Source organism: Littorina saxatilis, linkage group LG2, assembly GCF_037325665.1.
Source record: "Littorina saxatilis isolate snail1 linkage group LG2, US_GU_Lsax_2.0, whole genome shotgun sequence".
Lineage (NCBI taxonomy): Eukaryota > Metazoa > Mollusca > Gastropoda > Littorinimorpha > Littorinidae > Littorina > Littorina saxatilis.
The window spans coordinates 102554368-102580616 of NC_090246.1; the positions used below are offsets into that span (position 1 = coordinate 102554368).

At 43.3% G+C, this 26249-nt stretch overlaps 1 protein-coding gene across 1 annotated transcript; it reads left to right on the forward strand.

Moving 5' to 3' along the window:
• Positions 1–19: 19 nt before the first annotated feature.
• On the forward strand, positions 20–24970 carry LOC138960382 (developmentally-regulated GTP-binding protein 2-like). Its single transcript, XM_070332278.1, has 14 exons — positions 20–179; positions 2454–2542; positions 4161–4232; positions 5393–5482; positions 6524–6584; positions 7846–7936; positions 9102–9174; positions 11192–11282; positions 11556–11653; positions 21230–21306; positions 21705–21793; positions 22354–22412; positions 22691–22744; positions 23847–24970. The coding sequence occupies exons 1-14, from the start codon at positions 116–118 to the stop codon at positions 23931–23933; spliced, it is 1095 nt and encodes a 364-aa protein (XP_070188379.1). The 5' UTR covers positions 20–115; the 3' UTR covers positions 23934–24970.
• The last annotated feature ends 1279 nt before the right edge of the window (positions 24971–26249 follow it).

Here is a 26249-nt window from a genome sequence, read left to right on the forward strand (position 1 = left end):
ATACTTCAGTGAACCACTGCGACTTATCGTAAAGTGTTCTGCATGTGCCACCACACATTGGATCCAGTGAAACTGAAACAAAACTGTGAGACAGATTTCAGCAGAAACCGAAAAGATGGGTATTCTGGAGAAAATCGCAGAAGTGGAAGCTGAAATATCCAGGACACAAAAGAACAAAGGTATATGCTTGTTTTATCTGTTACGTACGTGGACCTGTGTCTGATACAAGTACTTAAATATTTACCAGGTGCCATTTTCACAATTTCTAACTTTCCCTTGCATGAATTGGTGCCCTGAACAGTGAACTGTAGTTCCAGCATATTCCTACTTTCACACCTGAAGTGTTAAACTTTAGTGTGTTAAATTCATAGCTCAGAATCCAGCGGCATTCTTTACTTATTTTTAATACAGGTCCCTGTAATCAAGCCAAAGAACATTTGTCGTGAAATTAATTGACAGATTGAGCTCCAAAGTTTGCACTGATCTTGTCTTGATGAAAAAAGAATTCTTTTATGATTAAAGAATGTTTGTGTAACAAGCTAGATTTTAAAAGTTAGGTCTAGCGCAAAAACGCACCACGGTCCAAAAACATTCTGATAATCATCGATCCACGGCTGTCGCCAGTTTAAGGGAAGTAACTCATTTTTGACCTGAGTTCAGGATGGGTCCAAAAAGTGTTCGAGACAATCTGCAAAATTAATTCTTTAAAAATTGCTCGCTCTTTACGTAGGGCACCTAGGATGTTCCCGTTTGGTGAGCGTTCAAATGGAAGGGTGTTTGTACTGTGTGTAAAAGCCTGACAGTATCTGTGATGGTTTACGGGAGGCTTACTGTCCGGGCGTTATTTCCGGGATATTCATAACAGCCGTCCAGCACCAAAACGAGGCGCCATTGTTCTTCTGGGCCAAGTCCACGAAAATAAATTCTTTGAAAATTTCTCACGCTCGACAGAAAGCAGCCAGGATGTTCCCGTTCGGTGAGCGTTTAAATGGAAGTATGCTTGTACTGTATGTAGACGCTCGGGGAGCTCTGTGATGGTTTACAGGAGGCTTACTGTGCCTTTAAGCATAATTAATTAATTTGGTTGTTAGATCGACTGAAAAAGACCCGAGAATGGCTGCGTTGTCATCCAAGGGACATCACTAAGCCAGTGGGAGTTGCCTCCCCTGTCGCCGCTTAGGATAATTCCTTCTTTGACGCATGTAAACGAAATGCATTCCGAGCATTCATACAGTTCATTCCGTGACTCCAAAGGAATCTACAATCAAATTTTCAGACTTAAATGCCTCTGAATTCTGAGAATTGAATTGAACACACAAAAGTTTACCCTTGATTAACTAACAGTAACGCATATATATATATTTCACGTATACATCTTGCTGCCATGTAGTTACATTAATCAAGATCTTCCTACGTTGATGTCACAATGTCAAATGTGTGTGGGTCTGCCCCATGCAGGCCACCCAGCAACATGACACATGTAAAGCCCATCCTTAATGGAGCACCAAGTCAACTTCACCAAGCTACGCAAAGACGTTTTACCAATAACCTGCAGGTACGGCAAAGTACTTCGCGGAGATATGCTGCAAATAGTTCAATTAATAGACTAAGCTGACGGGCGCTGTGGCGGGGTGGTAAGACGTCGGCCTCGTAATCGGAAGGTCGAGGGTTCGAATCCCGGCCGCAGCCGCCTGGTGGGTTAAGAGTGGAGATTTTTCCGATCTCCCAGGTCAACTTGTGTGCAGACCTGCTAGTGACTTATCCTCCTTCGTGTGTACACGCAACCACAAGACCAAGTGCGCACGGAAAAGATCCTGTCAATTGTCATCCATGTCAGAGTTCGGTGGGTTATGGAAACACGAAAATACCCAGCATGCTTCCTCCGAAAGCGGCGTGTGGCTGCCTAAATGGCGGGGTAAAAACGGTCATACACGTAAAATTCCACTCGTGTAAAAACACGAGTGTACATGGGAGTTTCAGCCCACGAACGCAGAAGAAGAAGAAGAAGATAGACTAAGCTTGGTGCAGCGAGCTTGGTGAAGTGAGCTTGGTGAAGTGAGCTTGGTGAAGCGAGCTTGGTGAAGCGAGCTTGGTGAAGCAAGATTGGTGCAGCGAGCTTGGTGAAGCGAGCTTGGTGCAGCGAGCTTGGTGCAGCGAGCTTGGTGCAGCGAGCTTGGTGCAGCGAGCTTGGTGCAGCGAGCTTGGTGCAGCGAGCTTGGTGCAGCGAGCTTCGTGAAGCGAGCTTCGTGAAGCGAGCTTCGTGAAGCGAGCTTCGTGCAGTGAGCTGGTGCAGGCATGATGACTTCTATGCAAAAATGGCCACTTTATCAGCTGTCCTAAAACAGTAGAAGAAAATGTAGATCAACTCAGCGTTACTTGTGTTTGCAATTGCAGCTTTTAGTTTTACAATTGTGCTTTAATTATTCAAATGATGTACATTTCGGTTGTTGCAGCTACTGAGTATCATCTTGGTTTACTGAAGGCAAAACTTGCAAAATATCGTCAGCAACTCTTGGAACCAACTGGAAAGGCTGGTGCGAAGGTACCCTCTCTGGCTTTCATTTTATAGAAGTGTATAGTTCTCAAATTCAAATTGTTTATATAGAGGTTACAACACGAGTGGTTTTTTATATGGCTTGTATTTCAGTTGTATTTTTGTAACCTCTATATAAATATATATGAAAGTTGTATGTTGCTGTTATTGTTGAAAAGCAACAAAAATACCAGAGTGTATCAGTGATGTACATTTTTCTAGCAGCCTTTAGGACAATTGTCCTGAAGACTGAAAATCAATAGGACACAGTGTCCTGAGATTGCAATTTCAATAGGACAATAACACGACTCGTAAAACCGCATTTAAAAAGATTTTTCAGTTTAAATTCTCGGTTGACGTTGTTGTTGGTTCAGCTGAAGCCACAGTGGCTGGCGAACGCAGCATGGACATCAATGTCTGCTGATTTTTATCTGCTTTGAGCTTTTTTTTTGGACCCATCTCGTTTCTCTTTCGTTTTATTTTCGTTCAAACGCACAACGGTTTTTCCGGATATTATGACGAAAAGTAATGCCTTGCGCATGTGCGAACATGCACGGGTGGTTCCCATTGGTTTAAACGATTTATTGCTGAGCCAATGAATGCACTCGAGGCACCATATGGGTTCGGTTTTCTTTTTTTCTTCTTGATCCAACTTGAGGATAAATTAATTCAAAAAATCAGATCCCATATGGTGCCTCGTTCACTCAACAAACTGGTCACACGCAGTGCATACTTTCGCTTGGCAAAACCGAAACCAGCTTTCCTCACGCAGTGTTTACTTTCGCTTGGCAAAACCGAAACAAGCTTTCCTCTTGAAAATTGAACAGTCCGCATGTCCGCTTCATTGTCAAAAGTGATCGGACCCTTGACCACTTCTTCTGTAGGTTAATCGGACCTGTGTCCTGCTGGGGTTAAAGCTATAGGTCCTGGGGAAATTGGATCGGTCAGAGACCGGAGACCGACTAAAATGTACATCACTGGTGTATGTGTGTGTGTGCGTGTGACTGAGTCAGTGAGTGTTTGTGGGTGTGTAAAGATATATTTTGAGTGTCGTTTGTGTACTGTCAATATAGATCAAGTTTTATTTCAAGAGTCGAACAGCAATAACAGCTCTCTGCTGAGCCTGATATTATGATGTGTCTGATCATGTTCATGGTTCAAAGTATGCTTGAGTTCAGATATTTACATATGATGTGTAGGTACGTGTGTGTGTATTTTTGCGTGCCTGCGTGTGTTTTCCCCCTTTTTTTTTTCCCCTTCCTCCCCCCCCCCTCCCCCCCTCCCCCCTTTATGAATGTGTATTACTTTTAGTCTGTATGCCTGTGCCCTTGCCATCATCCAACCACTTCTCTCCCCTTTCATTCATTTCCATTCCTAGAGTTCCTTCCCCTTTTTGCGTGTTTCCCCTCCATTTTCTTTTAAACCTTGTTCGTTCCATGTTGCGTCTGCTTTTTGTTGTCTTTTGTGTTCTTGTTTTTCCTGATGAAGCTTCCAGAAGCGAAAATTCGTTATCGTCTTGTGTCGTCTTTGTATCGGTGAGTACAGTAATCCTTTGTTTGTTAATGTTAACTTTGTTCATCTTACCACAGTCACTTCGTTGTTTAGATTATGATGTGTATGTTTGCAGGGCGAGGGCTTTGATGTTATGAAATCTGGAGATGCAAGAGTAGCACTGATTGGTTTCCCTTCAGTAGGAAAGGTAAGTGAGAAACCGTATGAAGGTATGATCTGCATAATATTAATACATGTGATACAATACTAGATGAATACAAGAGACACACACACAGAAGCCATATATCGCGAGACAGAGTATGCAGCGTGGCGGTTCGCCGGCTTAGAGCACGTGTTGAAAATTTTCATCGACCAGTTTGAATGACTCGCAAGAGAGTACAATGCGGTGGTGGTTGGTAAGCCATGTTGTTGCTGAAAGAGAAAAGGGCACAGTGTTGAAAGTGATTTGATCTTTTTTAAGACAGACACAGAAACACCGGCAAAGCTCCTGACTACTAATGTTGCAATGAATATTTACGATGGGAGGGGTAGTATTAGTGGCAATATTTTGAAGATGGGAGGGATTTTGTACACGAATTGCAATACTTAGATGTACTACCTGTGCAGAAAAGCGCTGCTTAGATTAGTGGCAATATTTTGAAGATGGGGGGGATTTTGTACACGAATTGCAATACTTAGATGTACTACCTGTGCAGAAAAGCGCTGGTTAGATTCGTTTTCGAAGTAGAGCCGAAAAAAAAAAGTGTTTAGTTTCGTATTTCGTATCGCGAAACAGAGTATTTACCGCGCCACCGAGCACGTGTTGAAAATTGTCATCGACCAGTTTATGCTAACGTAGATTCTATACCCCTTTGATTTTTAACTATCGGTAATAGGGATAATGAAGGATCTGAACCAACATTGAAAACTCGGCAGGTTTCAAGTAGAAGGGAAGCTACTGCTGCTTCAGCAACCTAACGTCGTTGAATTGCGTAGATTGTTTCCCTTGGCACAGTGGAATTTTTGTGTGGCTATAAATAGATTCGACCTTTGCACTTTTACAGTGAGGACAACGGGTGCAAGGAAAGCGTTCTGGACAGTGACCTTCTAAAAATAGTAACGGGAATATCTGAAGCTGCTTGTCATACCGTAGTATTCTGATCAGTCATCGCTCAACGGCTATCGCCAGTTATCTCAGAGAATGAGCCGTACTCATTTTGACCTGAGTTCAGGATGATACCGTAGCTGTGATCGGAAGATCAAACTTCAGATTTTGAAGAAGCTCTTTCTCATTCAGGGGTTTGTCTGTGTGTATTATTGAAGGCTTTGTGGCTGTTATGTTAATCTTGGTGATATTATTGTTTTCAGTCTACACTACTGAGCACCTTGACAAAGACTGAGAGTGAATGTGCAGCCTATGAATTCACAACCCTCACTTGCATTCCTGGTGTCATCGAGGTATACAATCCATTCTTCAATATTATGTTTGTTTGTATTGTGGACTTTACTAAGTTCATTTTGAATAACCTGATGCTTGCTGTGCAATGCAGGTTTACGTGTGTACAGTGGAGTCCAGCTATAATGAACCTGGGTATAACGAAATCCCTCTTTTAACAAACTGCCATTGATTTCCCGGCAGACAACCTTCTATTTCTTACTTGTTACTTTCTGGCTACATCGAACCTTTTGAACTCATTTGCATAACGAACCCCTCTTTTAACAAACACGTTTTCATCGCCCCAGAGCCGTTTTGTCTCTAAAAGTCACAAGGCTACAACGAACTGATGTCAATAATTGTCTCCAAAGACAAAAATACACAAAAATACACAAACACAAGTGCACATCGCGTGATGAGCGAACTCGGAACAAACTAACAGCGGGAGGTGCACAGATCGAACCAAAACCGAAAGTTGTGGTGACGTCATGACATTTTGTGGTCTGTCTTGCTAAAAACAATGGCTGACGAACATGGTTTCGAAATCTGGAACTGTTTTTTTGTTTTCTCCGATCCGTGACCAAGTGACGCGATATAGAACCACGCGTTCGTTTGAATCAATACTCTCCTCAGGCAGTGAAGTCTCCTAAATTGCTCAACACTGTGGACAGTCCGGAGTGCAGTTATGTCCCGTGAATGAGCGAGTCAAAGTTTTATCGTGAAAACTGACGCTTTTCATGCACCTCCCGCTGTTAGTTTCCCTCTCTCTATGGATTATATTATGAAGCTGTTGAAAACATGCAGAGATTGTACTCTCCAAGGAAAGATCGATGGGACGATCATTTGAAGGTGATTGGGAAAACTTGTCTTGAGGCCATTTAGGGTTGAAAACTCTACAGCGAATTACTGATATAACGAACTAAAATGTATCTCCCTTGAGATTCGTTGTACCCGGACTCCACTGTATGTTGTTTGTCTTTGTGAATGTTTGTGTGTTTGTCTGTGTGTGTATAAGAATATGTTTTCCTACGCGGTATCAATAAGTGCCATTGTGGATATTTCAGTATGCAGGAGCAAACATACAACTGCTGGATTTGCCGGGAATTATTGAGGGCGCCTCTCAGGGTAAGTTTATTTATGAATATGACTACATCTGTTCTCTAAGTATGTCACTCTGTGTGAATTACTCATTCTATGAGTACAAGTCTTCTTCTTCTGCGTTCGTGGGCTGAAACTCCCACGTGCACTCGTGGTTTGCACGAGTGGAATTTTACGTGTATGACCGTTTTTACCCCGCCATTTAGGCAGCCATACGCCGCTTTCGGAGGAAGCATGCTGGGTATTTTCGTGTTTCTATAACCCACCGAACTCTGACATGGATTACAGGATCTTTTTCGTGCGCACTTGGTCTTGTGCTTGCGTGTACACACGGGGGTGTTCGGACACCGAGGAGAGACTGCACACAAAGTTGACTCTGAGAAATAAATCTCTCGCCGAACGTGGGGACAAACTCACGCTGACAGCGGCCAACTGGATACAAATCCAGCGCGCTACCGACTGAGCTACATCCCCGCCCCATGTGTACAAGTTATTTTGTTTTCACTTTCTGGTTCTATGTAACAGTCAGAATAACTGCCTTGTTTTTGTTATGATGGTAGTTCACTTTGAGATTAGTAAACGTTTGCGAGTAAATCATCAACTTTTGGGGATAAATTGGTCAAGTATTGCAGTGTGCTCAGTCAAATCCGTGTAAGGCCAAAAAGAAAAATATGTCTGTTTCCGGTAACCCAACCAACCCTACTTTTAAGCGCCGACCCTAAAGTTTTTTTTTGCTTTTCGCACCAAAATAAAATAAAGAATAAAAATAAAAACGGGAGGTAATCGGTCGATGAGACTTCACAATCGAAGAGACTTACCTCCCGTTTCCGTCCTCACGCGAAAAAAACATGGCGGCCAATGAGGCCTTGGAAAGAAAAAAATACGTAAAAAGACGTTAACAAAACGTTAAAAAAAAGGGTACCCCAAAAAAACAACAAAAAAACCACCGACCGACCCTATTTTTTTTTTGCGATGTTACCGGAAACAGACATATTTTTGTTTTTGGCCTAAGAGGCTTTCAACTGACGGGGACAACCAAGCCACCATTATGCACCGACTTGACAGAGCCTGACTTGACTAGAGCCTAAATTTCCTGAATTTTCTGTAAGATCAAAACCCTGAACTATAACTACAGTATAATCACTTTTGCATCATGGCTACCAAAACAGATCTATACTGAATGTCTGATTTGCTGTTATCGCATGCCCATCATGTTGTCTCTATTCTTGAAATTGCAAGCATTATGAACACAACTATAGGTGTAATGACTTTTCTTTGTCATTTTCAGGAAAGGGGCGAGGTCGACAGGTGATTGCCGTCGCTCGTACAGCAGATCTGATCATTATTATGCTGGATGCAATGAAGGGGGAGAAACAGAAGTATGTTCTATTTTTGTTAATAAATTATAGTCCAATATGCATTTTTAACAGTCTGTGTACATGTGCAAACTACACCTGTTCCAGACTTTTGCTTCAAGTTTCATCACTTAACACAGCAGCACCGGCACGGTTGGCCTAGTGGTAAGGCGTCCGCCCCGTGATCGTGAGGTCATGGGTTCGAACCCCGGCCGGGTCATACCAAAGACTTTAAAATTGGCAACCTAGTGGCTGCTCCGCCTGGCGTCTGGCATTATGGGGTTAGTGCTAGGACTGGTTGGTCCAGTGTCAGAATAATGTGACTGGGTGAAACATGAAGCCTGTGCTGCGACTTCTGTCTTGTGTGTGGCGCATGTTATATGTCAAAGCAGCACCGCCCTGATATGGCCCTTCGTGGTCGGCTGGGCGTTAAGCAAACAAACCAACAAACAAACAAACCAACAAACCAACTTAACACAGCTCAATTCTGAGCTTGTGGATCTGATTATTGTTTGTGCTTATATATTAACAAGCAAGCTATAATGCCCCTGTTGGCCACATACAAAATTACAACTGAAAGTCATATTAAGTACTTCAGCTCATTTTATAATGGTGTTTTAGGTACTGGTAGGTACATGTTCCATTACACATACTCACCCAGCCACATATGAGACTTCTTTTCTTCAGACTATCTACTCAAAAGCTTGTATTTCTGGTATGCAAGAAAAATGATTGAGATTTAAGTTGACTATGATGTTACATGTACCAAACAATGCTTTTTGAATTTATTTTGACAGAAATTTGTTGAATTGTGTATGCCTACATACTACAAGACATGCAGGCATGGACACACACACACACACACACACACACACACACACACACACACACACACACACACACACATACACACACACACACACACACACACACACACACACACACACACACTTCACACATACGCTTGCACACACACACACATACACACTTCACATATACGCTTGCACACACACTTCACATATACGCTTGCACACACGCACACACACTTCACATATACACTTGCACACACGCACACACACAAGGTATATAAGTTGTGAGTTTATTGCTGCTTTTTTTTTTGCTGACCTTTTAAAAATAGCTTATTTTCTTGTTTATTATACAAGCACTTAGTATTTCTGGCCCGTTTCAGAGAACTCCTGGAACAAGAGCTGGAAGCAGTTGGTATTCGTCTCAACAGGGAAAAGCCAAATATTTACTACAAGGTAAGCTTCGCTGTGATATAAACAGACATGAGATTACGTTCATATGCTATCTTCCGTAAATTTCAAAGCCCCAACAGAAAGATTTTGCGGTTTTGTTAGTCAAAATCAGAACTGAAAAGTAGGTATAAACCACAGCTTTGATCACTTTCCGTAATGTCAGTAAAAATTGACTTTTCAGAATCACATCGCGCGTAACACATGATGCAGCACCCAGAAATACAGCTTACCAAGAACATTTTTGGCTCACGTAAGTGTAGCCTATGCGATGATAAACTTTGTCTGTCTGTGCGTGCGTGCGTGCGTGTGTGTGTGATAGAAACTTTAACATTTCCGAGTCTATGGATAAAGCTCGCATAAGAAGATTACGTCTCGGTCAAAAGTGTTTGACGTGTGTGATAGAAACTATTTGAAGACGTCACATTATGACGTAAGAGGGTTAGACGTCACGCAAAGGAATTACTGAAAGTCTCGGTCATTGTTATTGTGAGCGGGCCGAGACTAATTGGCAGATCCAGGGTCTCGCTTTCTTGCACAGTTTCACCTATGCTTACTGTGTGTGTGTGTGTGTGTGTGTGTGTGTGTGTGTGTGTGTGTGTGTGTGTGTGTGTGTGTGTGTGTGTGTGTGTGTATGTGTGACGGAGTGATTGAGTTTGTGTTACTGTTTGTCGATTTCTTACGTGAGCCTTGAAGGCTTCGCCTCTTGTTTGACTTGGTCTTTTTGATCTTGGTGTTTGATTTGTTAATTGTGATACATGGGGAGTACCACTGTACATGTACTTTTCATCTGTTCTTTCTGTCTGCCTTCTTTTTACATTTAGTCAAGTTTTGACTCAATGTTTTAACGTAGAGGGGGGAAATCGAGATGAGGGTCGTGGTGTTTGTGTCTGTGTGTGTGTGTAGAGGGATTCAGAGTAAACTACTGGACCGATCTTCATGAAACTTTACATGAGAGTTCCTGGGAATGATATCCTCAGACGTTTTTTTAATTTTTTTTGATATAATGTCTTTGTTTGATGACGTCATATCCGGCATTTTGTAAAAGTTGAGGCGGCACTGTCACACTCTCATTTTTCAATAAAATTGATTGAAATTTTGACCAAGCAATCTTCGACAAAGGCGGGACTTTGGTATTGCATTTCAGCTTTGAGGCTTAAAAATTAATTGATGAATAGTCTCCTGTCCGCCCAGCCGACCTTCCCCTTGACCCTGCTTGTGACCTTGATGTTTGATGCCCCCGCAAGGGGCACGGTACTCTCTAAGCACTCAAAACCTCAAAGAGAGATAACTGGCGGAAACCTTCCTATTGTAGTCTCATGTCCGCCCAGCTGACCTTCCCCATTGACCCTGCTTGTGACCTTGATGTTTGATGCTCCCGCAAGGGGCACGGTACTCTGTAAGCACCCAAAACCTCAAAGAGATAACTGGCGGAAACCTTCCTATTTGATCATTAAAAATCTAAAAATTGTAATTAAAATTATTTTTTCATAAAACGATCCAAAAACAATTTCATATTTTTCATCATTTTCGGACTCCACAAACATATAGATATGTTATATTCGGATAAAAACAAGCTCTGAAAATTAAAAGTATGAAAATTATGATTAAAATTCAATTTCCAAAATTGATTTAAAAACAATTTCATCTTATTCCTTGTCGGTTCCTGATTCCAAAAACATATAGATATGATATGTTTGGATTAAAAACAAGCTCAGAAAGTTTAAAATAGAGATACAGAAAAGCGTGTTACTACCGCTCAGCGCAACTACTACCGCGCTTTTCTGGCTTGTCGGTTTCACTGCTATTGCCACGAGCGGTGGACTGACGATGCTACGTGGTCTTGGTGATAAATGCAGTGCGTTTAGTTTCATTCTGTGAATTTGACAGCTTGACTAAATGTTGTATTTTTGCCTTACGCGACTTGTTTATTTTCTGTCCTTTTTATATCTTCCTCACCTTCTGTGCATCGTCTTCTTAGTTTGTTTGGCTAGTTGTTAGTGAGGTTTTGTTTCTGTTGCAGCAAAAGAAGGGTGGTGGCATTTCCTTCAATTCAACATTGCCCCTGACCAAATGCAGTGAAAAGATGGTTCAGCTCATTTTGCACCAATACAGTATCCTTTTGTAAGGTGTTCATGCATTATGCAGTTATAGTGTGTGTGTGTGTGTGAGTCTGTGTGTGTGTGTGTTTGCCAGACTCGCTTTCACAGATCTATGCATGTGCTAGCATGCTATACATGTGTACAGCGCTGCATGTCTTTTGAAGGCAATCACATTGTGCGTAGTACAAAATACAGTGTTCTAGCTCCTTGTTTGTTCTTTTGAAATGTTGATTATTTGGTTTGTTTTGTTTCTCTTATTTACAAAATTCCTTAGCTTAAATTCAGAAATTTTCAATGCTGAGATTTTGTTTAAAGCTGACTGCACCTCTGATGAGTTTGTAGATGTCCTTCTTGGGAACCGTGCCTACTTACCTTGTCTTTACGTAAGTGTTTCCCCGTCCTTCTTGGCAACCGTGCCTACCTGCCTTGTCTTTACGTAAGTGTTTCCCCGTCCTTCTTGGCAACCGTGCCTACCTGCCTTGTCTTTACGTAAGTGTTTCCCCGTCCTTCTTGGGAACCGTGCCTACTTACCTTGTCTTTACGTAAGTGTTTCCCCGTCCTTCTTGGGAACCGTGCCTACTTACCTTGTCTTTACGTAAGTGTTTCCCCGTCCTTCTTGGAAATCGTGCCTACTTACCTTGTCTTTACGTAAGCGTTTCCCCGTCCTTCTTGGAAATCGTGCCTACTTACCTTGTCTTTACGTAAGTGTTTCCCCGTCCTTCTTGGGAATCGTGCCTACTTACCTTGTCTTTACGTAAGTGTTTCCCCGTCCTTCTTGGGAACCGTGCCTACCTGCCTTGTCTTTACGTAAGTGTTTCCCCGTCCTTCTTGGGAACCGTGCCTACTTACCTTGTCTTTACGTAAGTGTTTCCCCGTCCTTCTTGGCAACCGTGCCTACCTGCCTTGTCTTTACGTAAGTGTTTCCCCGTCCTTCTTGGGAACCGTGCCTACTTACCTTGTCTTTACGTAAGTGTTTCCCCGTCCTTCTTGGCAACCGTGCCTACCTGCCTTGTCTTTACGTAAGTGTTTCCCCGTCCTTCTTGGGAACCGTGCCTACCTGCCTTGTCTTTACGTGAGTGTTTCCCCGTCCTTCTTGGGAACCGTGCCTACCTGCCTTGTCTTTACGTGAGTGTTTCCCCGTCCTTCTTGGGAACCGTGCCTACCTGCCTTGTCTTTACGTGAGTGTTTCCCCGTCCTTCTTGGGAACCGTGCCTACCTGCCTTGTCTTTACGTGAGTGTTTCCCCGTCCTTCTTGGGAACCGTGCCTACCTGCCTTGTCTTTACGTGAGTGTTTCCCCGTCCTTCTTGGGAACCGTGCCTACCTGCCTTGTCTTTACGTAAGTGTTTCCCCGTCCTTCTTGGGAACCGTGCCTACCTGCCTTGTCTTTACGTGAGTGTTTCCCCGTCCTTCTTGGGAACCGTGCCTACCTGCCTTGTCTTTACGTAAGTGTTTCCCCGTCCTTCTTGGGAACCGTGCCTACCTGCCTTGTCTTTACGTAAGTGTTTCCCCGTCCTTCTTGGGAACCGTGCCTACCTGCCTTGTCTTTACGTGTTTCCCCGTCCTTCTTGGGAACCGTGCCTACCTGCCTTGTCTTTACGTAAGTGTTTCCCCGTCCTTCTTGGGAACCGTGCCTACCTGCCTTGTCTTTACGTAAGTGTTTCCCCGTCCTTCTTGGGAACCGTGCCTACCTGCCTTGTCTTTACGTAAGTGTTTCCCCGTCCTTCTTGGGAACCGTGCCTACCTGCCTTGTCTTTACGTAAGTGTTTCCCCGTCCTTCTTGGGAACCGTGCCTACCTGCCTTGTCTTTACGTAAGTGTTTCCCCGTCCTTCTTGGGAACCGTGCCTACCTACCTTGTCTTTACGTAAGTGTTTCCCCGTCCTTCTTGGGAATCGTGCCTACTTACCTTGTCTTTACGTAAGTGTTTCCCCGTCCTTCTTGGCAACCGTGCCTACTTACCTTGTCTTTACGTAAGTGTTTCCCCGTCCTTCTTGGCAACCGTGCCTACTTACCTTGTCTTTACGTAAGTGTTTCCCCGTCCTTCTTGGCAACCGTGCCTACTTACCTTGTCTTTACGTAAGTATGGGAAACACAGTGAGACATGTCTTGTGCTTGTGTCTGGGTGTTGCTGCTAGTAGAGAGGTCTGAGCAATACAGACATTCGTTTTTTCCAAAGACTGTAGTGGCCTGGAACCAATTAGATGAAGAAACTGTAACCTCGGCATCGACCGAGAGCTTCAAGTCGGCGCTGGCAGTAGCCAGACGACGATAAAGAACTAGCTGCGCACCCCCACTCCGCTGCAACAATGCCAGACATCTGGATGACTTGTTCTACAAGTGCAGCGTAACAGACAGATACAGAGAGAGATTTCCCTGTATTGTTGCTGCTAGTATATGTCTTGTGCTTGTGTCTGAGTGTTGTATTTCCCTGTATTGTTGCTGCTAGTAGAGAGGTCTTGTGCTTGTGTCTGAGTGTTGTATTTCCCTGTATTGTTGCTGCTAGTAGAGAGGTCTTGTGCTTGTGTCTGAGTGTTGTATTTCCCTGTATTGTTGCTGCTAGTAGAGAGGTCTTGTGCTTGAGTCTGGGTGTTGTATTTCCCTGTATTGTTGCTGCTAGTAGAGAGGTCTTGTGCTTGTGTCTGAGTGTTGTATTTCCCTGTATTGTTGCTGCTAGTAGAGAGGTCTTGTGCTTGAGTCTGGGTGTTGTATTTCCCTGTATTGTTGCTGCTAGTATATGTCTTGTGCTTGTGTCTGAGTGTTGTATTTCCTTGTATTGTTGCTGCTAGTAGAGAGGTCTTGTGCTTGAGTCTGGGTGTTGTATTTCCCTGTATTGTTGCTGTTAGTATATGTCTTGTGCTTGTGTCTGAGTGTTGTATTTCCCTGTATTGTTGCTGCTAGTATATGTCTTGTGCTTGTGTCTGAATGTTGTATTTCCCTGTATTGTTGCTGCTAGTATATGTCTTGTGCTTGTGTCTGAGTGTTGTATTTCCCTGTATTGTTGCTGCTAGTATATGTCTTGTGCTTGTGTCTGAGTGTTGTATTTCCTTGTATTGTTGCTGCTAGTATATGTCTTGTGCTTGTGTCTGAGTGTTGTATTTCCCTGTATTGTTGCTGCTAGTATATGTGTGGTAATATCCAGTAGTAGATCGTATCTGTAGCAGACGATCCTTCTCTATGTACAATGCAAGGGAAGCAACTCCCTGCCCCTGCGCGGGCGGCCTCGTTTTGGTACTTGAATAAACCTGTTGTCATTACACTCGCTCGTCATCGTTTCTGACCGTATGCAAGAATACTACATGGTGGCAGCGGTCTCATAGAACCCACGATGCAAGGAGACAACAATGAACAGGCCCAGGCAGCTGAAAACAGGGTTCAGCGCCATACACCCCTGCCATTGCCGAAAACATTCGACGGCACGCCGGCTTCATGGCCAAAATGGCGGACGCGATTCGATCGCTACAGAACAGGCTCTGGACTTTTCGAGAAATCAAAGAATGAACAGGTCAGCACCTTTTTGTATGCGATGGGCGAGGCTGCAGATGACATTTTAACCACTCTGCGAGTCGACGAAAACACAGCAACGTACGAAGAGGTAAAACAGGCACTCGACGACTACTTTGGTGCCCGTAAGAACGTTGTCGTGGAGAGGGCCAGATTCAACAAACTGACCCAGAAACCTGGAGAGCCAGTCGACTCTTTCATCCAGGAGCTGTACCGCATCGCAGAGGAATGTGAGTACGGCCCCCTGAAAGATGAACTAATCAGAGACAGGATTGTGGTGGGAGTGACGGACGACGACTTGTCCGAGAAGCTGCAGAGCATGGCGAAGCTAACACTAGTGGACGCAATACAGCATAGCAGACAAGCAGAAGCCAGGAAAGAGTCGCAACCTCTGATCAGAGACAAAGCAGGAGTGGACTTCGTGAAGCACAGGCAACACAAGTCACGCTCTCATCCCAAGACGGCCTCCAGCAACAATCACAGTCGACGTCAAACCTTCCAGCCACACAGACAACAGAAGTGTGGTTATTGTGGAAAAGAACCACACTCACGGGACAGCTGTCCAGCCAAGAATGCAACCTGTCGAGCATGCTCCAAACACGGCCACTACGAGACGGTCTGCCGTTCCAGGAAGACGGCTTCACAGAAAGTCCATGAAGTGGAACAGAGCGACGAGGAATCCGACTATGACTCTGAGTACGAGACCTCAAACTTCATCGGAACTGTCGACAGCAACTACGAAGATTACTGGACAGCATCCATCAAAGTCAATGGTCACAACACACAGTTCAAACTCGACACTGGGGCATCGGTATCTGTAGTCAGCAACACAGAGAAATGGCTGAACAACAACAAAGTACAGACAACAAGCAAGAAGCTAAGAGGGCCTGGAGGTGTCAACTTATTCCCTGTGGGCACCATAGATGCAACCCTCACCTACCACGGCAGAGAGATGACAGAAAAGCTCTACATCTTGAAGAATCAGCCATGTTCCCTCCTCAGCAAGTCAGCATGTGTGAAGTTGGGCATTGTTTCACGCATAGATGCCATTGAAAACGAACCAGACTTCAAACAAGAATTTCCTGCACTCTTCAAAGGGCTAGGACTTGTCAACAAGTCCTACAAAATAACGATGAAAGCAGAGAAAACTCCAGTCTGCATCTACACCCCGAGGAAGATTGCACACCCATTGCTACCGAAAGTTCAAGAGGAACTTCAGCGAATGGAGCAGCAAGGAGTCATATCAAAAGTGACAGAGCCGACAGAATGGTGCTCAGGAATGGTGGTGGTGCCAAAACCAAGCGGCGCGGTACGGATTTGCGTGGACCTGACGCACCTCAACCAGGCTGTTCAACGAGAACCCCACCCAATGGCGTCAGTCGACGAAAGCCTAGCAAAACTTGGACAGAGCAAAGTATTCACAAAGCTTGATGCCAAAAGCGGATTCTGGCAAATCCCTCTTTGCCAGGAATCAAGACTCCTGACGACATTCATCACACCTTTCGGACGGTACTGCTTCAACCGACTGCCCTTCGGCATCAGCAGCGCACCTGAGATATTTCAACGCATCATGTCGGAAATTCTCCTTGGCCTCGACAAGGTCATATGTCACATGGATGACATCCTCGTTCATGCTTCAGATATGATCACCCACAACCAGCGCGTCAGGGAAGTTCTCGGGCGACTGCGGGAAGCAGGTATCACACTGAATGAGAAATGTGAGTTCTCAAAATCATCAGTCAAGTTCCTGGGCCACATCGTCGATTCAACAGGCATTCACCCTGACCCCAAGAAAATAGACGCCATCCAGAACTTTCCAGCTCCCACCAATGTCACAGAACTCCAACGCTTCATGGGCATGGTGAACCAGCTCGCCAAGTTTATGCCTGACCTGGCGAAGATCAACACTCCCCTTCGCCATCTTCTCCGCAAGGAAATCGCCTGGATGTGGGACGAACAACAGCAGTCAGCATTTCAGCGAATCAAAGACCTGCTGACATCTCCTCCAGTCCTAGCGCACTATGACACACACAGGAGGACGATCATTGCCGCTGATGCTTCAGCTACAGGCATCGGTGCAGTCCTTCTTCAGCTCCAGCAAGACGGGTCTCGTCGACCGGTCTGCTTTATCTCCAGGTCTCTCAGCGACGCAGAAAAGAACTATGCAGTTATCGAAAAGGAGGCGCTAGCAGCAACGTGGGCATGCGAACGCTTCAATGATTACGTCATGGGTCTGCAATTCACCCTCGAGACAGACCACAAGCCGCTGGTGCCCTTGCTGAGCACAACCGAGCTACACAGGATGCCGCCCCGTATTCAGCGCTTCAGGCTACGCATGATGAGGTACTCCCCAAAGGTTGTCCACGTCTCAGGCAAACATCAAATCACTGCAGATGCCTTGTCAAGAGCACCTGTCGGTCAACCAGAACCCGCCGACATCGACCTCGTGGATGACGTTGCAGCCCTCGCTAAGCAAACTGTGGATATCCTCCCAGCCAGCACCCAGAAACTGCGAGAAATACGGGATGCACAGAAAGCAGACGGGGAGCTTCACCAAGTGCGTGAACTTTGTACTCATGGTTGGCCGGCCTACATGCCAGAGAACACTCTACTAAAACAGTACTGGCTGAACCGGGAACACCTGACCATCGTAGATGACCTCCTCCTCTTCAATGATCGCCTGGTCATCCCAAGATCCCTTCGTATGGACATCCTCAGCCGTCTCCATGAGGGTCACCTGGGCATCACCAAGTGCAGGGCTCTCGCCAGAACGTCCGTCTGGTGGCCCTACATTTCCTCAGCGGTGGAAGAAATGGTCAACAAATGCACCACCTGCGCAAAACATCGACCCGAACAGAAAGAACCGCTTCTCCCGTCATCCTTTCCTGATCGCCCATGGGAAAGAGTTGGAATGGATTTGTTTGAGCTGCACGGAAAAACCTACCTCAGCATCGTCGACTACTACTCCAGGTGGGTAGAAACAAAACTACTCTCCCGTCAGACAAGTGCAGAGACCATAAATCAGATAAAGAGTGTGTTCGCGGTCCACGGCATTCCTGACGTCGTGGTCAGCGACAATGGCACCCAATTTTCCAGTGAAGAATTCTCTACCTTTGCCACTACCTACGGGTTCACACACGTTACTAGCTCCCCCAGATACCCAAGGAGTAACGGAGAGGCAGAAAGAGCGGTACAGACAGTAAAGCGTCTAATCAAAAAAGCAAAAGACCCTTACCTAGCCCTGTTAATGTACCGGGCCACCCCCCTCCAGAACGGCCTCGCGCCAAGCGAGCTTCTAATGGGCAGGAAGTTAAAGACACGTGTTCCAGTACTCCCCAGCAGCCTGGGCCCAGCAAGGCAGGACCATGAAGCGGTCAGGGCAACAGAGGCAGCCAACAGAGAAACCCAGCGGCAGAACTTCAACCGTCGACATCAGGCCAGAGAGTTACCTCCCCTTCAGCCAGGTGACTCCGTCTGGATACGAGACATGAAGCGCCCTGGGGAGGTCGTTTCAAAAACAATCCACCCACGCTCCTACATCATCAAGACTCATCACGGCAACATCCGCCGAAACAGATCTGCTGTCGTGTCTACACCCAGCGCAGACGGTGATGTTCAGCCCTCCACTCCACCAAAGTTACCGGTTCCTCAGCAAGTTATGCCAGGACAACCAGAGCCAACAGCTACGCCTTCACCCCTAACAGCTGGACCGGAGTGTGCTTCTACACCAAAACAGTCTTCATCAGTCCCTACCACTACTCGATCAGGCAGATGTGTCGTCAAGCCAAATAGACTTGAGCTGTGAGACAGTGTTACTCAACTTACTGGCAAGAACATTAACCCAGTCCAACAAAATAACTATGCCTGAAAAATTCCTTTGGTTTATTTCGGAAAGAATGAACCGTGCATATTATGAAGGAAAAAACACTGCAACGATAATCAACACTGTAGTTCTTCTTGATATACCAAATCAGTATTGTTGTGTTTCCGTTTATACTCTATAAGATTTCTTATGTTGTAGAATGTAGGTCTAACACATACTGGCTCAGTAGAAAGAAATGACAAAGGACCAAAAACAAAACTCTGAAAGACCTGAGTTCACTAGAAATAAGGACTGAACAGATTTGTTTACTTTAGTTCATTTATTATTCATTTAAAAGAACTTGTAAGGGAGGTGTGGTAATATCCAGTAGTAGATCGTATCTGTAGCAGACGATCCTTCTCTATGTACAATGCAAGGGAAGCAACTCCCTGCCCCTGCGCGGGCGGCCTCGTTTTGGTACTTGAATAAACCTGTTGTCATTACACTCGCTCGTCATCGTTTCTGACCGTATGCAAGAATACTACAATATGTCTTGTGCTTGTGTCTGAGTGTTGTATTTCCCTGTATTGTTGCTGCTAGTATATGTCTTGTGCTTGTGTCTGAGTGTTGTATTTCCCTGTATTGTTGCTGCTAGTAGAGAGGTCTTGTGCTTGTGTCTGAGTGTTGTATTTCCCTATATTGTTGCTGCTAGTATATGTCTTGTGCTTGTGTCTGAGTGTTGTATTTCCCTGTATTGTTGCTGCTAGTAGAGAGGTCTTGTGCTTTTGTCTGGATGTTGTATTTCCTTGTATTGTTGCTGCTAGTAGAGAGGTCTGGCAATGTTGCAAGCCTACAACCGAAATGACGGAATAAAAAGTGAATTTCCATTGAAGAAACGCAAAGCAGACGGACGAAATAAGTCACAGCATCAGTTATTTGTGTCTGTTGTGTCTCTTGTTTTCCCACTTTATAGGTTGATAGGTCCAAGTTCTTGTAATGTTTGCCCACTTTATAGGTTGATAGGTCCAAGTTCTTGTAATGTTTGCCCACTTGATAGGTTGATAGGTCCAAGTTCTTGTAATGTTTGCCCACTTTATGGGTTGATAGGTCCAAGTTCTTGTAATGTTTGCCCACTTTATAGGTTGATAGGTCCAAGTTCTTGTAATGTTTGCCCTCTTTATAGGTTGATAGGTCCAAGTTCTTGTAATGTTTGCCCACTTTATGGGTTGATAGGTCCAAGTTGTTGTAATGTTTGCCCACTTTATAGGTTGATAGGTCCAAGTTCTTGTAATGTTTGCCCACTTTATAGGTTGATAGGTCCAAGTTCTTGTAATGTTTGCCCACTTTATAGGTTGATAGGTCCAAGTTTTTGTAATGTTTGCCCACTTTATAGGTTGATAGGTCTAAGTTTTTGTAATGTTTGCCCACTTTATAGGTTGATAGGTCTAAGTTTTTGTAATGTTTGCCCACTTTATAGGTTGATAGGTCCAAGTTCTTGTAATGTTTGCCCACTTTATGGGTTGATAGGTCCAAGTTGTTGTAATGTTTGCCCACTTTATAGGTTGATAGGTCCAAGTTTTTGTAATGTTTGCCCACTTTATAGGTTGATAGGTCTAAGTTTTTGTAATGTTTGCCCACTTTATAGGTTGATAGGTCCAAGTTCTTGTAATGTTTGCCCACTTTATAGGTTGATAGGTCCAAGTTCTTGTAATGTTTGCCCACTTTATAGGTTGATAGGTCCAAGTTCTTGTAATGTTTGCCCTCTTTATAGGTTGATAGGTCCAAGTTCTTGTAATGTTTGCCCACTTTATAGGTTGATAGGTCCAAGTTCTTGTAATGTTTGCCCACTTTATAGGTTGATAGGTCCAAGTTCTTGTAATGTTTTCCCACTTTATAGGTTGATAGGTCCAAGTTCTTGTAATGTTTGCCCACTTTATAGGTTGATAGGTCCAAGTTCTTGTAATGTTTTCCCACTTTATAGGTTGATAGGTCCAAGTTCTTGTAATGTTTGCCCACTTTATAGGTTGATAGGTCTGAGTTTTTGTAATGTTTGCCCACTTTATGGGTTGATAGGTCTAAGTTCTTGTAATGTTTGTTTGTTTGTTTTTCCTGAATTAAACGTTACAATAATGTAACCTTCTTGCTTTTTGATTCGTCATACAAGCTGTTGTACTTTTCTCCTATATAAATGTCTTGTACTTTTCTCCTATATAAATGTGTTGTACTTTTCTCCTATATAAATGTGTTGTACTTTTCTCCTATATAAATGTCTTGTACTTTTCTCCTATATAAATGTCTTGTACTTTTCTCCTATATAAATGTCTTGTACTTTTCTCCTATATAAATGTCTTGTACTTTTCTCCTATATAAATGTCTTGTACTTTTCTCCTATATAAATGTCTTGTACTTTTCTCCTATATAAATGTCTTGTACTTTTCTCCTATATAAATGTCTTGTACTTTTCTCTTATATAAATGTGTTGTACTTTTCTCCTATATAAATGTCTTGTACTTTTCTCCTATATAAATCATTAAATGTGTTGGACTTTTCTCCTATATAAATGTCTTGTACTTTTCTCCTGTATATATGTCTTGTACTTTTCTCCTATATAAATGTCTTGTATCCTTTCAACTAAAAGGATTCTTCCCTCCTTGCAGGTGTACAATAAGATTGACCAGATTTCCATTGAAGAAGTTGACAGACTTGCCAGGAAGCCGCACACAGTTGTTGTCAGGTGATGCTAACTTGAGGCAGTTTTTGTGTGTGACCTGACTGTTTTAACTTGTCCATTGAATTTTATATACAGGATTGTATAAATACACTGTTTGTTCTAGCCATTTAAAAAAAAAAAATCTGTACAATTGCAAACCGTGGCTCTCACAGGAACTTGTCACTCTGTTACGCCATCCAGTTAGACCAAGTCTAAGACACAGTGATAACATTATAATATATTTGTCAGAAAGAAATCGGTTCCAAAAAATATCAACCTGTAAGAATGACCAGTTACTGATTTGTATGTGGTATTTTGAAAATGGTACCGTAAAATACCAGAAATTTCCTGTTTAAATACATTTTTATGAGGTACATGTATATATATATGGAGAATGTCAATGCGCTGAAATTTGTTGGCAGCTGCAACATGAAGCTGAACCTTGACTACCTCCTTGAAACCATGTGGGAGCATCTAGCCCTCCTCAGAATCTACACCAAGAAACGAGGAGGTTGGTATGAATTGAAGATGAATAGTTCGGTTGCTAAGATTTGTTATGGCATAAATAGCTCCCTCTATGTCACATGTTTGCCATGAGAAGAGAACGTAATCTACTTGCAGTCTTTCAAACTGAAACACAATGGTAAAAACAGAGAGAGTGGAACAAAACAAAAGTGAAACTTAAGTTTTTCTTCAATCAAGGACATATTTAGTGTTGAGTGTCACACAGTAAAAAAATAGTACATGTAGTGGTGCAACTTACTTTACTGCTCAAGTGTGTGGGAATTTAACTTTTCTTCTTTTTTTTCTTTCTTTTTTTTTGGAGGGTGGGGGGGGAGGGGGAGTGACACAAAGACAGAAGAAGGAATGTTTTAGCAAGATTCTGATTGCTCGCATGGTCATTTTCAGGGATACACTTTACTGTGGCTGCATACAAGTGTTGGTATCATATCTAAAAGCTGGAAGCCAAAATTATGCCTCTTCTGTATCTAAAATAATCCAGCATATCAATAATTTTGTTTGCAAAACTTATACTCAGTGTTATTTTGTTTGTTTGTTTTTTGTTAACAGAAAGACCAGACTTTGATGACGGCCTGATCTTGAGAACAGGGGCTACTTGTGAACATGTTGTGAGTTTCACTTTTGATTGAATTTGTAGACTTGTTTCCTTGGTAACTTGATCATGGAACTAAAAACAAAGTAGCGACATTGGAGTTGTTGGGGTGCCTACAGGATTGTCATACTTTGTAGGTGGCTAACTGACTGTTAAATCAGTCAATCAATCAAAGATAATGATTTGGAAGTTGATCCTCTTATTCTTCTCTTCTTCTGTTACGTTTTCAGTCTTTTCATATTTTCATGTTGCTATGCTATGGTGCTTGATTTTATAGCTGTGCTTTTTTTTCAGTGTCATACAATTCACAGAACCATTGCTCAGGGTTTCAAGTATGCTCTTGTCTGGGTGAGTAATATTAGCAACTCTCATTCATTCGCTCTTGTTCTTGTCATCTGAGGTGTCTGGTCTAAAAGATAACACCCCAAATGTTCAAAACAGAATGGCTGTGAGGATGTATCTGCAGACTATCATATGACCAACATATTTAGACAGACCTTATCCCGTTCCTGTAAGATTCTAGCAATCTAGGCCAATATTTCACTTGAAGCTTACACCCGCACATTTGGTACCTTGGGCACTAAGACTTCAATCAATCAATCAATATGAGGCTTATATCGCGCGTATTCCGTGGGTACAGTTCTAAGCGCAGGGATTTTTTTGGATTTTTTTTTATGCAATTTATATCGCGCACATATTCAAGGCGCAGGGATTTATTGATGCCGTGTGAGATGGAATTTTTTTACACAATATATCACGCATTCACATCGGCCAGCAGATCGCAGCCATTTCGGCGCATATCCTACTTTTCACGGCCTATTATTCCAAGTCACACGGGTATTTTGGTGGACATTTTTATCTATGCCTATACAATTTTGCCAGGAAAGACCCTTTTGTCAATCGTGGGATCTTTAACGTGCACACCCCAATGTAGTGTACGCGAAGGGACCTCGGTTTTTCGTCTCATCCGAAAGACTAGCACTTGAACCCACCACCTAGGTTAGGAAAGGGGGGAGAAAATTGCTAACGCCCTGACCCAGGGTCGAACTCGTTTCCGAGCGCAAGTGCGTTACCACTCAGCCACTTGTAACCGTTGGAGGCCACAGAGCTACACTGAGCAGTGTCAGTTACACATGATACATTGCAAACGCATCAGAAGAGCTGATTGAGCTGGCATACCAAAAGGTGTTGGCCTTATGTCAACTTTTTCCCAGAGGTAGGATGGGGATGGGGATGCTGCCAAATCTATATTACGCTGCGTTTTCAAATGATACTGTACACACAATTTGTTCATGCGCACACACTCCAAGACAGACACACGAAGACAAACGCATGCACGCACGCACACACACATGCGCGCACACACACTTGCGTGTGCGCACATACACACACACACACACTGACACATTTTGATTTGACTGCATGCTGAAGGAGTATTGATGTGTTGCAGGGGAGGAGCGCAAAGTACAGCCCGCAGAGAGTTGGATTACATCATCCCATGTGTGATGAAGACGTCATGCAGATTGTCAAAAAGTAGAGGAGACCAATGACTGTGAATCCATTGTCAAGATGAACTTATGGGTGCAAAACTGGCATGTTGCTAGGAAAAATACTGAAAACAGCTAGCAGCAGTTCCTGTGTTGTGAGGATGTTCATATTTCCAAACAGTTTCTTCAAGGAAAATATCATGCACTGAGAAGTCTGCATTGTGAATCAGTAATTTTGTCTGTGTATGTGTGTGAAAGAGAGAAAATAGGAATTGATAGTTCCGAAGACACAAATTGTGCAGATGGCCGGGCTTACCAAATAGACATTGTAGCTTGCATCGTGAAGATGCATGTATATAAACACGTCAAAGTGGGTGCCCTGTTGTTTGTGTACATGAAGAATATTCATGTCATTTTTACTTTCGCTTAATTTGACTTTTTCTTTGAATGCTCCTTGAAACAAACCACTGCTTTGCAGTTCCAAACTTGTCTTTGTTCCTTTGTTCATGCCTTCCTTTGTTCATGCCTTCCTTTGTTCATGCCACTGCAGGGTTTCACTTCAGCCACAGGGTGCAGTCTTAGCAAGGAGTTGTATTTTAAAATGTGTGGTTTTGGTATAGCAGAGAGGTACTGCATTATTGAACGCTGCTGTTGACATGCAGAAGATTGGATGGATACTGATATGGTTACTGTTTGTGGTTTTCTTTCTGTGAAAGATGAGCGTTTGACATTTGCTGCTCTTGATATATTTGTTTGTTTGTTTTTCCTAAAACACTGTGCATGCTTTCTTTATGTTAAATCAGAACTTAGTGACAAACAGGTTTGCAGTTTTGAAATGCACTCATTTCTGTATTTGTGTTTTTTTAAACACTCTGATTTTATACCCTGGATGCTATGGTTTCATATCCAGGATGCTACCTTAAACCTGTCTTTGGTTTGTATATCATAGACATAGTGCTACATCTACATGTACAACAAAATGCAGAGAATATCTAAACAGGTGGAACATAGTTTGCCATGCTTGTCTGTTTTCTTGAACATTGAATCCAATGTAATTAATGCGCCCCAATAAAAATGTGGCAATTTGTCTTTGTGTTAAAACTCTTTCTAATTTGTCTTTGTGTTAAAACTCTTTCTAATTTGTCTTTGTGTTAAAACTCTTTCTAATTTGTCTTTGTGTTAAAACTCTTTCTAATTTGTCTTTGTGTTAAAACTCTTTCTAAGAAGATTATACTTGCTTGGGTCTGCTTGATGACCCCTGACCCCTTAACTCCCACCATACTAACCCTACACAAACACTGTTACACACATACAAAAAAAAACCACACACACACACACATACACACATACATGTATTCACTCACATTGTTCTCATGGCAGAGTACATAGCTGGTTTCTTCTTCTTCTGTGTTTGTGGGCTGAAACTCTCACTACACCCGTGTTTTTGCACGAGTGGATTTTTACATGTATGACCGTTTTTACCCTGCCATTCAGGCAGCCATACGCCACTTTCGGGGGAAGCATGCTGGGTATTTTCGTGTTTCTATAACCCACCGAACTCTGACATGGATTACAGGATCTTTTCCGTGGGTACTTGGTCTTGTGCTTGCGTGTACACAAGAAGGGGGATAAGGCCAGGGGTGGGACTTTTCCGCGGATTTCCGCAGACACAACTTACGAATTCCGCTGGGGTAATCTATTTTTCCGCGTCCCATTTCATCACAGTATCTATAACTTGTTGACTGAATGATATGGAGAGAAGTGAAGATGGAACAGAACACTGGAGGCTTGAGAGTTAAATTGTGCTGACTGAAAACTCCTGATAACTAATAGTCATTTTGAGCTTCAAGGCATTGGGGCGTCACTAGGATCATACTATTGCCAGTATTGGATTATGGATACATGGTTCATTACTTTAGTATGCACCATTACAATGTTACCATTGTTGTGTGAAAGTGTTTTTTGTTTGGTTGGGTTGTTGTTTTTTGGGGTGGGTTTTTTTTTGGGGGGGGGGAGTGAGGAGAATGTCTTTTTTACCTGATCCATACGAGTTGAATTTTAGTCTCAGAATGCACCACATTGCGCAGATTTTAATGTACCATTTAAAAAAAAATTCGGGGGAGCCAAGAGAATCCCACCCCTGAAGGCACTGCATGGCAGGTCTGCACATAAGTTGACCTGGGAGATCGGAAAAATCTCCATGTTAACCCACCAGGCACGGCCGGGATTCAAACCCACAACCTTCCGCTTTGGAGGCCGGTGTCTTACCACCAAGCCATATAGCTGGTTTGAAAAGGAGGCTGTTTTACAACCTGTGCATTTAATTATGGTCTCAAATTTATTTTGATTACCACTCAAACACCTTT

Bases quoted from the DNA above. Each gene is read 5' to 3' on its own strand.
- LOC138960382 (XM_070332278.1), top strand. From the start codon at position 116: ATGGGTATTCTGGAGAAAATCGCAGAAGTGGAAGCTGAAATATCCAGG. The intron at 180-2,453 runs GTATATGCTTGT...CGGTTGTTGCAG, and splicing joins CAGGACACAAAAGAACAAAG to CTACTGAGTATCATCTTGGT. The intron at 9,175-11,191 runs GTAAGCTTCGCT...TTTCTGTTGCAG, and splicing joins AGCCAAATATTTACTACAAG to CAAAAGAAGGGTGGTGGCAT.